Source organism: Salmo salar, chromosome 14 (assembly GCF_965601325.2).
Source record: "Salmo salar chromosome 14, fSalSal1, whole genome shotgun sequence".
NCBI lineage: Eukaryota > Metazoa > Chordata > Actinopteri > Salmoniformes > Salmonidae > Salmo > Salmo salar.
This window is the reverse complement of record NC_138304.1, coordinates 23,098,652-23,113,588: the sequence shown is the minus strand read 5'-3', so window position 1 is coordinate 23,113,588 and position 14,937 is coordinate 23,098,652. Positions and strand designations below refer to the sequence as shown.

Below are 14,937 nucleotides of genomic sequence, written 5' to 3'. Positions count from 1 at the left end.
ATTGGGAGGTGGACTGGAGTCTTTTAACATTGATCTCAATGATTTCGCAGTTGTAGGCTAACTTGCATGTTTTCTACTAAAGCATTCTTGCATTATAGTGACATTTTTTCTGATTGACAACTCCAAACATAAAATGAAGTTATAGTCCGTTATTCAACAGTCAAAGCAGGGACTTGCCTGTGTTTGTTAGAAAGGCTCCATCCAGGGTGAAGTCTAGACACAGCTCTAGGATCATTTCCCCCTCCCCCAATCCTAAATGCAAAACTGACCCAAGATCAGCGGCTAGCGGCTATTTCAGCCTACTCTGTTTAGTGGAGGTATGGGCCTACCCCTTCCTGTTTCAGAGGTGGTAACAGCTGGACTCCCTAACCCTTCTCATGACATTTTCATATATGGGCAAGTAAGCATGACAACCCTTGACGTGGGGGTTTCTAAAAACAGCCTGTGACACTCAGTGGATTGCCAGCTAGGGAGCAACGCGATCCGTTCGAAGAAACTTTGAGGACAGCAACGAGCGCCTGAGCAGGCCCAGTGACTCTGCGTTGTTCAAAAGGAGTAGACATCTTTGATATTTGCCAAGTCAGTTCTTTAGGGATTGGGGGACCATTGGGGACCATTTCTTGGTATCCCCAAAGACCAGTAGTGTTTTTGTTTTTCCACTGTGCAATGAGTATCTCTCTGGGGTATTCACATTCCACAAAGCAAGAAGGCACCATGGACAGCTTGGAGAAACAGCTCATTTGCCCTATCTGTTTGGAGATGTTTACCAAACCGGTGGTCATTCTCCCTTGTCAACACAACCTTTGTCGAAAATGTGCCCAAGATATTTTCCAGGTAGGTTGGTTATTATACAGCTGAACTTTTCACTTTTAACCTTTACTGCTGTCTCTTGATGGGCTTTGTAAAGTTACAGGTTTATCTCTGTCAAAAACCATTCATATACATGTACAGCATTCTGAAATTGTAGTGAAGGTATTGTGCATCCTTCAATTGTCACTGTTTAATTACCACTTATTTGGTAATGTTGAAAAGAAACAAAAAGTGTTTTGTCATCATGTATACCTCTTGACCCATGCCATTTCCAGATTCATTTAGCACACAAGTTCAGTAACCAATGCAAATACTACTAGGCCTATATTTTAAAAAATCCATGACCGGCTTTATCTAACGCCATTACTGCTGTCCTGATCTGTGTAGGCCTCAAACCCTTATCTATCAACCAGAGGAACCACTGTGACTTCAGGGGGGCGTTTCCGCTGCCCATCCTGCAGACATGAGGTAGTCCTGGACAGGCATGGTGTCTATGGCCTCCAGAGGAACCTGCTGGTGGAGAATATCATTGATATGTACAAACAGGAACAGGAGTCCTCAAGGTGAGGAAATAAAGGCCTAATAAGAGAAGACAATGGGCCTTAAACAATGGGTCTAAAACAATGGGTCTAAAACAATGGGTCTAAAACAATGGGCCTAAGACAGGCAGAGTATCATTGATATATACAGCAGTCCTCAAGGTTAGACACTGCATGCCTATTTAAAATGTTTGCGGCAGACAATCTAGTCAAAGGCACTCAGTAGTAGTCCCATGTATGTCTGGCCCATTAGACATACAGCAAACCCCCACACCAACAAATCTGGACATCAAGAAGACTACATATTATCCAAAATAACATATAGAATGAATCTGAATACTACTGATGGGAAATGGAAAATTAAAGGAGAATGTACAGAATGTACAAAACATTAAGAACACTTGCTCTTTCCATGACATAGCTGAATCCAGGTGAAAACGGTGATCCCTTATTGATGTCACTTGTTAAAATCCACTTCAATAAGTGTAGATGAAGGGGAGGAGACAGGTTAAAGAAGAGTGTTTTAAGCCTTGAGACAATTGAGACATGGATTGTGTATGTATGTTATTCAGAGGGTGAATGGGCAAGACAAATGTTTAAAGTTCCTGGTAGTAGGTGCCAGGCACACCGGTTTGCGTCAAGAACTGCAACGCTGCTGAGGTTTTCATGCACAACAGTTTCCCCTGTGTATCAAGAATGGTCAATTTCAGTTTAATCCACCAGAAAAAGATTTAACAAATAATACAACAAATATTGTGGTTAAACTGAAATATACACTTTTTTTTTTAATTCAATTTTTTTTTTTAAGAACAATTTTGTAAATGATATCATGACTAGGACTGGTGGAGTTAAGTCACACATGCAGCTACCATATGGAAATGTCTGCTCTACCCAAAATTACAACTAACTAATTGCAGCATTAGGGCAAAAATGGAAGAGGAAAGTGGAAGGGGGAAAAAGTAGGGAACTTGTCTGTCGGCCCTGCATTAAAGACCATAATTGGTTACAGAAAATTGTGATAAATAAAAAAGCATACCAGTTTCATTTAAGGACCAAAAAATGTACAGCTGTGCCATATACAGTTGAAGTTTGTAAGTCGCTCTGGAGAAGAGCGTCTGCTAAATGACTTAAATGTAAATGTAAATGTAAGTTGGAAGTTTACATACAACTTAGCCAAATACATTTAAACTCAGTTTTTCACAATTCCTGACATTTAATCCTAGTAAAAAATCCCTGTTTTAGGTCAGTTAGGATCACCACTTCATTTTAAGAATGTGAAATGTCAGAATAATAGTAGAGTAGTACATGTCGGGAATTGTGAAAAACTGAGTTTAAATGTATTTGGCTAAGGTGTATGTAAACTTCCAACTTCAACTCTATGTATATGTATGTATGTATGTATGTATGTATGTATGTATGTATGTATGTATGTATGTATGTATGTATGTATGTATGTATGTATGTATGTATGTATGTATATACATATGTGCAAAAAAATGTATTGGGGATTGGAAGTGATGCAGCCAATTACATTGATGGAAGCTACAGTCTATCTGCAAAAAGAACTGCAACACTGCTGGTGTATCAAGAATGGTCCAACACCCAAAGGACATCCAGCCAACTTGACACAACTGTGGGAAGCATTGGAGTCAACATGGGCCAGCATCCCTGTGGAACGCTTTCAACACCTTGTAGAGTCCATGCCCCAACGAATCGAAGCTGTTCTGAGGGCAAAAGAGGATGCAACTCAATATTAGGAAGGTGTTCCTAATGTTTTGTACATGCAGTGTATATTTGTTTTTGTAGAGCACTATTGTGAAATCAGGGTTTGACTCATGGGTGGCTGGACAAGTAGCCTGTTAGTTTGAACTATTTTTATAATGTAGGCCAGTGAGGTAGCAGTCAGTTAAGAGAGGCCTATTTTTATTGCACTTTGAGCCGTACTACATTTTCTAGACGTCAATATAGTATATCTTCTGCTTTTAGGAGGGTTAGAGACACAAGTAGTTCACAAAAATAGTTGACCTTTTGCAATTATGTTAGCACAGCTGACAACTGTTGTCCTGATTAAAGAAGCAATAAAACTGGCCTTCTTAGTTGAGTATCTGGAGCATCAGCATTTGTGGGATCGATAACAGGCTCAAAATGGCCAGAAACAAAGAACTTTCTTCTGAAACTTGTCAGTCTATTCTTGTTCTGAGAAATTAAGGCTATTCCATGTGAGAAATTGCCAAGGAATTGCCAAGAAAAAATAGTACCCGCAAAACACCAGTCTCACTCTCAACAGCGAAGCGGCTACTCCGGGATGCTGGCCTTCTAGGCAGAGTTGCAAAGAAAAAGCCATATCTCAGACTAGCCAATAAAAATAAAAGATTAAGATGGGCAAAAGAACACAGACACTGGACAGAGGAACTCTGCCTAGAAGGCCAGCATCCCGGAGTCGCCTCTTCACTGTTGACTTTGAGACTGGTGTTTTGCGGGTACTATTCAATGAAGCTGCCAGTTGAGGACTTGTGAGGCATCTGTTTCTCAAACTAGACACTCTAGTGTACTTGTCCTCTTGCTCAGTTGTGCACCGGGGCCTCCTACTCCTCATTCTATTCTGGTTAGAGCCAGTTTACGCTGTTCTGTGAAGGGAGTAGTACACAGCATTGTACGAGATCTTCAGTTTCTTGGAAATTTCTTGCATGGAATAGCCTTCATTTCTCAGAACAAGAATAGACTGATGAGTTTCAGAAGAAAGAGTCTTTGTTTCTGTCCATTTTGTGCCTGTAATCGAACCCACAAATGCTGATGCTCCAGATACTCAACGAGTCTAAAGAAGGCCAGTTTTATTGCTTCTTGAATCAGAACAACAGTTTTCAGCTGTGCTAACATAATTGCAAAAGGGTTTTCTAATGATCAATTAGCCTTTTAAAATGATAAACGTGGATTAGATAACACAACGTGCCATTGGAACCCAGGAGTGATGGTTGCTGATAATGGGCCTCTGTACGCCTATGTAGATATTCCATTACAAAAATCTGCCGTTTCCAGCTACAATAGTCATTTACAACATTAACAATGTCTACACTGTATTTCTGATCAATATGATGTTATTTTAATGGACCATTTTTTTTGCTTTTCTTTCAAAACAAGGACATTTCTAAGTGACCCCAAACTTTTGAACAGGGTGTATGTTTTCAAAATACAACTTCTGTCACTAAATATACACTGTAGATTCCCTACAGAATATGTATCTACAGTATCTACATGTAATTTACTTACTGTAACTACATTAATGGTAGTCTCTGGAAAGACATCATCTGCTCTTGCTATTTTTGCGTAATCAATGTCATGTTATTGAGTATATTGCAGTGACAAGATGAATACAATTTTCACATGGACACGTTGTTTGAATCGGTGTGAAAAGCACAGCTCTGGGTATCAACAGTGTGGTAATCAATTAACCATGGTTTAGATAACACAAGTGGGCTATTAAAAACAGTTATTCCAAATGTTAACATACTCTTGGTTGCCAAATAAACATAAATGACAAAGTAATGGCTATTCTGACTTGCCAACATTCCACGAGGAGAAAGTCTGTCTGTACTACATTGTTTTATTTACTTTTAAGTGACATTATTATGGCTTAAAGAGAGACACTTAGTCTTTGAGTCTCAAAGACATCGTTTTTGTGACTTTCCAGTGTGACGGACGTTACTGTGCTTGTTCAACAGTATAGCTTCCTCGCTCACAAACCCCGGTTAACTCGGTTAAACCAGGGCTGTTGAGTTTTTAAAAAGGTCACAGGGAAGTCTTTGCCAAATGTGTAGTCTTACACTCTTAGAAAAAAGGGTTCCAAAAGGGTTCACCGGCTGTCCCCATAGGAGAACCCTTTTTGGTTCCCGGGTAGAATCCTTTTTGGTTCCAGGTAGAACTCTTTTTTTTCTAAGAGTGTATTAAACGGGATCCCCTAAGTATGACTGTAACCTGTACTGTAGCCCTCTGGTTCAATCTGCAGCAGCAAGCCTGAGCCTGCCAGGTGTGACCAGCCCATGTGTGAGGAGCATGAGGATGAGAAGATCAACATCTACTGTGTGACGTGTGGCGTGCCCACCTGCTCTCTCTGCAAGGTGTTCGGAGCCCACAAAGACTGTGATGTGGCCCCACTCAACACTGTGTTCAATAAGCAAAAGGTTAACTTATTTATTTTACATCCACTGTCTATCACCTTTTTAATAACGATGCTTTACAGGTATACACTCTTAGCACCTTTTTTCCTATCTAGAATCTAGGTAGAACCCTTTTGAGTTCCATGTAGAACCCTTTACATAGAGGGTTCTACATGTAACCCAAAAGAGTTCCACCTGGAACCAAAAAGGGTTCTTCAAATGGTTCTGCTATGAGGACAGCTGAAGAGCCCTTTTAGGTTCTCGATAGAAAAGAATTGAACAGAGTATCAGAGTTGGTACATACAACGTCCTTCTTTGTAAAATAATGATGAACCTCCTCTGTGTGTGTGTTCCAGACTGAGTTGACTGACTGTATAGCCATGCTAGTGGGGAATAATGACAGGATTCAAGGCATCATGAGTCAACTGGATGAGACCTGTAAGACCGTTGAGGTGAAGCCTTCAACCTTTTCTCCTTTCTTATGTTTCATCTATAACAGCATTTACACATTGTATAAAACTGCAATAATATTGATGGGAAAAAATGTATTGTTTATTTTTATTCACCCTAATTTTGACTTCTGACAATATCTATGACCCAGTTATCTGTCGGCTCGACCTTACAGTACAATCATGGCTGTCTTCCAGGAGAATGGCAGGAGGCAGAAATCCAAGGTGTGTGAAAGTTTTGATCACCTTTATGCCATCCTGGAGGAGCGGAAAGGGGACATGACCCTGAAGATCAACGCAGAGCAACAGGAGAAACTGGACTATATAAACGGCCTCATGAGGAAGTATAGAGAGCACCTGGAGAACATGGCAAAGATCGTGGAGACAGGGATACAGACAATGGAGGAGTCAGAAATGGCTACTTTCCTGCAGGTGATGACATGCTTTTTTTTGTCCAGAAGGGATAAGAATGGCCTTTATCTACAAAGATAACAAATTACTACCATATAAAATAGGCAGCAGAAATTCTGCATCAGTGACATATTACAATTATATAAAGTTATATACCATGTCTAAATAAAAAGTGTTAACATGCTATTACAACCATGTTGTCTTCTGAGATGTCTTCTGAGATTTCTTCCCAGAAGTCATGTTGTGCAATGTATTCTAATGTTTCACATCAGAGCTTTCTGAGAAATAATTCCTTTCTCATCTTTGCTCCCACAGACTGCAAAGCCTCTTCTACAAAAGTGAGTACACATACCCATTTGCCAGTTTTAGTCTGTAGGGCTGATCTGTAGAACAGTGTACCTTTGATCTCTCTTTGTCCACCAGGCTCGTTGCAGGCACTAACATCTCCAACCTGGACAAAGTGGAGCGTGGCTATGACAACATGGATCACTACGCAGCCAACTTTGAGCGGGAGAGGAGGGCACTGCTCACCATAGACTTTGTGAAAGGTAGGGAGTATAATGAGTATTATGAGTACACCACCGCCGGTACACTCTCTTCACCTCCCTTGGTATTTCAATGTTCTTTCACAATGTGTCCAAAATCACTTCTTCCAGTGCCATAGAGACTGTGTTAACTGATGACATACAGTAAATAACAAGAACAAGATCAAATAAAAACTCAGTAGAAGCACTTTCCAATTATACAATATAAACAAATCTTATTTTGAAATCGAATTATTGTTCAGATGATGAAGATGATGATGATGAGTTTGAAGATGGTGAAGAGGAAGAAGAAGTGAGTGGGGTGACAGGGGTGACCCGTACAGAGGTCTCTCCTGCTGCTGCAGTGGCGGCAACGGTTGGGGCCAACCCTCCAAAGCCCCAGCTTACATCACCCCCACCCCTACCTCAGAGACCTACTGAAACCCTAGGCGACACCACTACACTGGCCACCCAACAGGCCCCCGCCCATGCAACAACCCCGGTACAATTCCCATCCTTAAACCCAACCCCAACTGCCAGCGCACAGGCCCGCGCCACAACTCCAGTCCACTTCCCAACTTCAACCACAACCCCAGTTCAGTTCCCAAACACAATCCCGGTCAACTTCCCATCAGCAGAGCCACCGACACAGGTGAGAGAAACATTTGTGACACAATACAGCCTAGCCGGGAGATTTACTGTAAATGTCTCAACATAATAACTGATATAATAATAACAATACATGAGCCGTGGCTAACTCCATTCCAGCAGCTGTCTTGTAAGGGTCTTTAAAGAGTGTGTATTTCTCAAGTAAACCCCTAGCACAGTGACAGTCGAGGTCACATTTGAGTTCACTAACCGTATGGATATTGGGCGGCAGGTAGTCTAGTGGTTGAGCGCTGGGTCAGTAACCGAAAGGTCACTGGTTTGAATCCCCGAGCCAAGTAGGTAAACAAATCTGCCGATGTACCCTTGAGCAAGGCACTTAACCCTCATTGCTCCTGTAAGTCGCTCTGGATAAGAGTGTCTGCTAAAGAAAATCTAAAATGAATATTGCTTGACTTTCATCTCCTACCTTCTGTATGAGGAAAAAATGGTTGTTGAAACCAGTCAATAACCAGTCTGTATCAGAATATTCCAGTCATTGTTTAAAGCAGCTATGCTCCTCTCAGCTCTGTTAGCCTGCATGGAACCTGGCCTGTGTTACAGAAGTGGCTTTCACCTCAGCAGGAGGCTTTAATGATGAGCCACCTGCCTGCTCTCTGGTTGCCAGGGCACTGCGTGTGAGGGGTGAAGCAGGGAGGGGGAGGCTGCTGTTTTCATTGGGATAATTATCAGCCACTCTGTTACATGTCATCATCATTGAGTTAATTTACATGTGGAGTGCTTATTTGAATGAGCATAAAGTTCACACCAACATAATCAGGTGGATCCAAATTAGAAGTGAAAAGCCACCTGGAACAGTTTGCATTCATTCCAGAGGGAAACAAATTGGCTTGAACAGCCTACTGATTCATAGATGTGATTATCATAAGGGGCCTTTGTGTGGTAACAGTGTGTGTGTGTGTGTGTGTGTGTGTGTGTGTGTGTGTGTGTGTGTGTGTGTGTGTGTGTGTGTGTGTGTGTGTGTGTGGTGTGTCTGCATAACCTAAAATCATCACCTCATGTTGCATACAAGAACTCTAATAATCCTGTTTTGTTTCTTCACAGGAAGTATTTGTCTTTGTTTATTGTACTGCATCAGCTTTGGAATCTGATAAAGTCTACAATTATTGAGCTTTTGGGTCGGATATGTTTATTCTTCATTTGGGCGCTGACTAATACTTAAGCAGTCAATCTATAACACTTAAAAGGTTCCCTTTAAATTGAAAACATGAAAAGCTTCAATTCAGTGCAATGTTCTTTTATCAGGTCAAATTGCTGTCTGCTATTGTGTACGCTAAGGTTATTGTATCGGTATGATTATGGTAATTCGGGACATCATGTTGATTGATACAGGACATCATGTGGGCGTGGTTGTGTGTGGCAATGTGTGTGGTGAGATAAATATAGCTTTTAGAGTCAATTTGTATTTCGTATCTCATAGTAGTGCTTTAGACTACAAAATATTTGATTTCCCTAATGAAAATTGTGTTAAATTAGTGCTTTGGATTATGAAAAAAACTATATTTTCCACTCAGAAAGTCAGAATTGTTCCTTCGTTTTAGTTCATTTGCATGGACATGTCGACATTTTATAGATATCAGAAATATTTCTATGTATTCTGTCCAAATAAGACTTTACTTGTTCAGTATGCATTGCGAGTAATTTGATCCCATTTAGAAACCCCATTCTGAACAATTTACTATTTATAATTTGAGTAGCTTCGCAATAGTTCAGTGACACAAGGGACATCTAATGGTTTTGCTCTGTTTTTCACAGATGTCCTCTGATACGGCATCAAGTCAGCAAAACACAGATGACAAAGATGGACCCAAACACGTCTTCTCCTTTTCTTGGCTGAACAACCAGAAGTAGATTATCATCTTACCTCAAGACTATACTGAAATTGTTGTAATACTCCATTGTTTTGATTGAGTCAGCATCCTGCTGCAGGAACGGTTTAAATAAGTACTCTGTTACCGTTGAATAACTGTAATTTATCTGTAAATGCTCTCTAGCACTTACAGTATATTCGTCATACTGTGAAAACAAACGTCATTGGGCTGATCTCTGACTTGAGAAAAATGTGCGTAATTTGGCACACCTTTGCGCAATAGATTTACGCGCCAGTCAGAAGAACAGCCGGAATGTATTTATACACTCAATTTAGGCTACACAGCAAGCAATAAATGTAACTTTTCAACGTTTTATTACAAACATTAATATTAGACATTCTCTTGCACAACAAATGTGATTGGTTGCTCATATTGTATTTTATTATCAAACTTTAACCAGTTGTACAATGAGAGGGAATTTCAGAAAGAGAGGATGAATGTGTGACTAACAGTATATACAAAACATGTTATGCTTGAATATAAATTAAGACAAAGGATATTTGTTCAGTTTCAGCATGTCAACGGGCTATGTTTGCTTCTCATCAAACAATGTAATAACTATACAGCGAATTACAACTCGATTTTACAGCTCTCGTTTAAATAAATACAAATTATAAATAAAATAACGAAAGTTAACCAATTAAAGAGTAATACAGAAATGGAATAGTAGCGTACACTTTGTGCAAGATGTAAACAAATTATTTGGCAAATGTATTTCTAACACTTTCATTTCCCGAATATGTCCATCATTTTTCGGTTACTATTTGCCTGCTGTGCTAATTGCTCGGCTCGAGCCATTTCTAGAACTTCCCTCAGCAGGTGGAACGTCAGGTCCAAAGAGATCGGTGGCTCTTCGCCCGGCCCGGACCTCTTTCCTCTTTCCATGGAATCTCCCATCTGGTTAGCGTAGCTGTTCAGAAACCGATTGATATCACCGAATTTACCTTGCAGAAGGCGCTGCGTGAGCTGAAGTTGTAAAGCCCTGTTGACCGTTGTTGAGGGCGCAGCAGCTCCAGGAGATGTGTTCGGCGATGAGGACTGGAGCGAATTTTGATTGGAGTTGTCTAGCCGAATGAAGTACTCCTCTCCTAGTCGCAGGAGAATAGGGAGTTGCTGTTGACGCTCTGCCTGTAGATCGTGGGATGGATGGACCGCCCGGGGGGTTTCAATAGCTCTACATTCATAGCGAGGTTGGAAGGCACCAAGTAGAGCCACGGCGAAAACGAAGACATTCACCTTCATCTCAGGAGATTGTGAGAAATCTGAGAATTAAATGTAGGCTCATTTTTATCATGTGCATAATCACAATTAAATTAATTAAAGTGAAGATGCATGTTAAGTAGCCTAGGCTGGGAGTGTCCCTTTGACAAAAAGTTGTATTTTCATATGCCACAAAGACTGATTTTGTATTTTACATGTATTTTATTTGCATTGAAAACAATAAAAGCAGTTGCTTATGTTGTAATTGCTTATTTAACTATAATATGTTATTTAATTACTTTTCAATTCCCTTTTATGTTAACTATGTCCACCTCATCGAATAGTATTATTTAATACTGTATACAAGTATTAAGTATTGCATTTTATGGTAAATAGGCTACATTTCTATCAATAATTAAATGATCTGCACACAACACCACAACTATTTCCCTAAATTAAACCAAAAATTCAAGTGGTTGTCAAATACCTGAGTTTAACTGTGACAGAAGATGTTTCTGTGAAGTTGCTATGAAAAGGATATCTCTTCTACAATAATTGTGCCTTCCAATGAACCTGCAACAGTGCGTTTTCAAAACAGCATCGAAACAAGACTTATATATCATAGACCTGAGGCTATCATCGTGCTCTGACATGAATCATGATGGTCTGCGCAAGCGCTAATGTAAAGAAGTCAAGGCAACACCTGAATATGAATGGGGAGCATCCCTCAGTCCACAATGGTCCCACAACGGGGTTAATATCAGATGAGTCATAAAGTAATTGGGATGTGTTGTTTTCTAGTGTGCCATTGTTCAACTAACTATGGATATGGCCTTGCTCCTGAATGAATGAAAAAAATAATGATATGGACAGTGGCACAGGGTTAATAATAAAATGCAATCATCATCTTCACCACCACCATTATCACCACCACCACCATCATTGTGATACAGATTTTTACCCATAATAAAGCAAGGAATTAGTTTTGAATGACTCAATACTGTTTGTTCCAAAGTGGATGCAAAGCATTACATACTGAACAAATGCAACATGTTTCATGAGCAGAAATAAAAGATCCCAAAAATGTTCCATATGCACAAAAAGCAAATTTCTCTTTTTATTTATGTGCACAAATTTGTTTATGCCCCTGCTAGTGAGCATTTCTCCTTTGCCAAGATAATCCATCCACCTGACAGGTGTAGCATATCAAGAAGCTGATTAAACAGCATGATCCTTACACAGGTGCACCTTGTGCTGGGGACAACAAAAGGCCATTCTAAAATGTGCAGTTTTGTCACACAAAACAATGCTATAGATGTCTCAAGTTGAGGGAGCGTGCAATTGGCATGCTGACTGCAGGAATGTCCTATGCCCTCTCAGGCCCACCCATGGCTGCGCCCCTGCCCAGTCATGTGAGATCCATTAATTAGGGCACAATGAACTTATTTCAGCTCACTGATTTACTTATATGAACAGTAACTCAGTAAAATTGTTAAAATTGTTGCATGTTGCGTTTATATTTTTGTTCAGTATATTTAGAACAGGTGATTCGATTTGGCAAGGGTCAATGCAACGGCAAAGGTCCAGGTACACCTACCAGCCTGCTAAGCTAGCAAGCGAGGTGGGTGGCTTGCACTTATAGAATACAGACAAGACCCCAGTGACCTTTTCCAACTGAAATTATTTGGATTGAATCATTAACATTTCACACAGGATAACCTGAAATATCAGAAAAGATTACGAGGTAGAAGTTAAAAATAATAAAGCAATTTCCTAGGTATTTCACTGAATCATATTATCGTCTATTAAAGAGTAGGTTATAAATATAGTTGATTCATATATAATTAAATATATGCCCTTATAGCCTAGATCTCAATCTGCTCACATCTGTATGTTTACCTGACTGCACATACACAGAGAAGAGATGAGCAACATCCAAGGCATTATAAAGGTATGGGCGGGCTGCTCCTGTAGCCAACTGCTCCTATAGCCAAATTCACCAAACCACCTAAGAAAGCTAGAACCACAGATAAAAGGGAGTTAGAAAAAAGCACTAGGCCTACTTCTTTGCTAGAAGAACAGCTACTGGGGTTAGGCTGTATCAGCTGATCATTGCTAATGTAGGGTAAACAGCGAGTTAGCTAGGCTATGCTGTCAAAACAGGCTAACTACTATAGTATTTACTGACAAACAGTCAAACTGCAGTTGCCCACTTACCTGTCCCTGACTGTGAGACAAAACATTCTAACAATTCAAAGTAACCGACTGGCGGTATTCATTTCCAACTCACCGCCTTGAGCCAAGTCTAGGACCAAAAGGCTCATTAACAGCTTCTACCCCCAAGCCATAATACTTATACTTATCTCCCTCACTAGCTTTAAGCACAGCTGTCAGAGCAGCTCACAGATCACTGCACCTGTACATAGCCTATCTATAAATAGCCCAAACAACTACCTCTTCCCCTACTGTATTTTTTATTTATTTATTTATTTTGCTCCTTTGCACCCCAGTATTTGTACTTTGCACACTCATCAACTGTCAAATCTACCATTCCAGTGTTTTACTTGCTATATTGTATTTACTTCGCCACCATGGCCTATTTATTGCCTTTACTTCCTGAATTACAAGATAGATAAGACATGTATTTGGGTATTTCTAATCCTCTCGCAAGATTAACAAACAGCTTTTAAAACACCTGTTTGATATTGAGAGATTCAACAATATATGAAAATGTGTCCTTTTTTTGCTTGTACTATAATGTGGGAATAAATATTGATTTTATGCAACGTTTACGGGCATGGTCAGAATATAGAAAATATTCCGGTCAATTCACCTTTTGTATGTTCCTCATCAACTTTCAGTTGTGCGATTTATCCACAGGCAGTATACATAATGTTTTATTGAAGACTTTATTTTGTCATCCAATGGCTTTAATTTCAATAATTTACATGCGGTCGGAATCACAATTGTGTTGTTAATGACAAAACATACATATACATCAACAGCTGCTGGTAGGAAAATGGATGAGCCCTAAGTCCCTGAAGAGGTCATTAGTGGAGCTCATCTGTATGGTGAAGTCCAAGACTACGTGTCAAATGGCACCTTATATTCCCTATTTAGTGCACTTCTTTAGACCCAGGGCCATAGCCATTTGTGACATATCCTATGTTTGCATAAATATAGCTATTTAGGGTAAACGAGGTATAGTGATTGCATGAATAGGCCTTTATAAATAGGCCTATGAATAATTTGTCCTTTTATTTCATGATCAGATTTTAATGATGGTAAAAACAAATCAATGCTTTCTGCCCTTTCCCTCTCCTGTGTGTGATGCTGTGTGTGGTGTGCTGCCTTATCCCTGCCACTCTTTGACCTTTATCGGCCAATGAGTGACTGATGATGACAAAACGCCCAAGCTCGCTCTCATTGATTTGATATTTCTAATTGTAATGGACCTCACAAGCTTAAATAGCTCCACGATTGGGTGATCAAAGACATCACTTGAGATGCAATACAGGCATTCGTGCACTTGTAACTGAGGACAGACCTTGCCATAAAGAATACACCATACACATGTATTAACAGAGTTCCCCTATGGAATACATATAATATACACTAAAATATCCAGAACAACATATAGAATGAATCTGAAACTACTGATGGGAAATGGAAAATGAAAGGAGAATATACAAAATGTACAAAACATTAAGAACACAAGCTCTTTCCATGACTTAGACTGACCAGGTGAATCCAAGTGAAAGCTATGGTCCCTTATTGATGTAACCTGTTAAATCCACTTTAATCAGAGTAGATCAGGGGTTCCCAAACTAGGGGTCACGACCCCATGTGGGGGTCGCCTGATATGAAAACGGGGTCACGGGAGAATTTCCAAAATCCTGGAAAAAAAATGTATATATGCAGTTGAAGTCGGAAGTTTACATACACCTTAGCCAAATACATTTAAACTCAGTTTTTCATAATTCCTGACATTTAATCCTAGTAAAAAATCCCTGTTTTAGGTCAGTTAGGATCACCACTTTCATTTTAAGAATGTGAAATGTCAGAATAATAGCGGAGAGTGTCACGCCCTGACCCTTGTAAGAGGTCATTTTCCATAGTAAAGTGGTCAGGGAGTGACAGGTGGGTGTTTTGGGTGGTTTTGGTTTTCTGTTTCTATATGGGGGTTTCTAGATTTCTATTTCTATGTTTTTGTTTTTTTATGTTTTGGCCAGGTATGGTTTCCAATCAGAGGCAGCTGTCTATCGTTGTCTCTGATTGGAAGCCATACTTAGGCAGCCTGTTTTTCATGTGTG

General features: G+C 39.9%; 2 protein-coding genes across 2 annotated transcripts; one reads left to right on the top strand and one right to left on the bottom strand.

Moving 5' to 3' along the window:
* Positions 1-418: 418 nt before the first annotated feature.
* On the top strand, positions 419-10,889 carry LOC106569041 (E3 ubiquitin-protein ligase TRIM63). Its single transcript, XM_014139987.3, has 9 exons — positions 419-834; positions 1,198-1,373; positions 5,353-5,527; positions 5,860-5,955; positions 6,151-6,384; positions 6,679-6,701; positions 6,787-6,911; positions 7,151-7,539; positions 9,309-10,889. Exons 1-9 carry the CDS (start codon positions 667-669, stop codon positions 9,402-9,404), a joined length of 1,482 nt encoding a protein of 493 aa, XP_013995462.2. The 5' UTR covers positions 419-666; the 3' UTR covers positions 9,405-10,889.
* On the bottom strand, positions 10,151-10,666 carry LOC106569042 (corticoliberin-1). The gene has a single exon (XM_014139988.3). The coding sequence runs from the start codon at positions 10,664-10,666 to the stop codon at positions 10,151-10,153; it is 516 nt and encodes a 171-aa protein (XP_013995463.2).
* Positions 10,890-14,937: the final 4,048 nt, after the last annotated feature.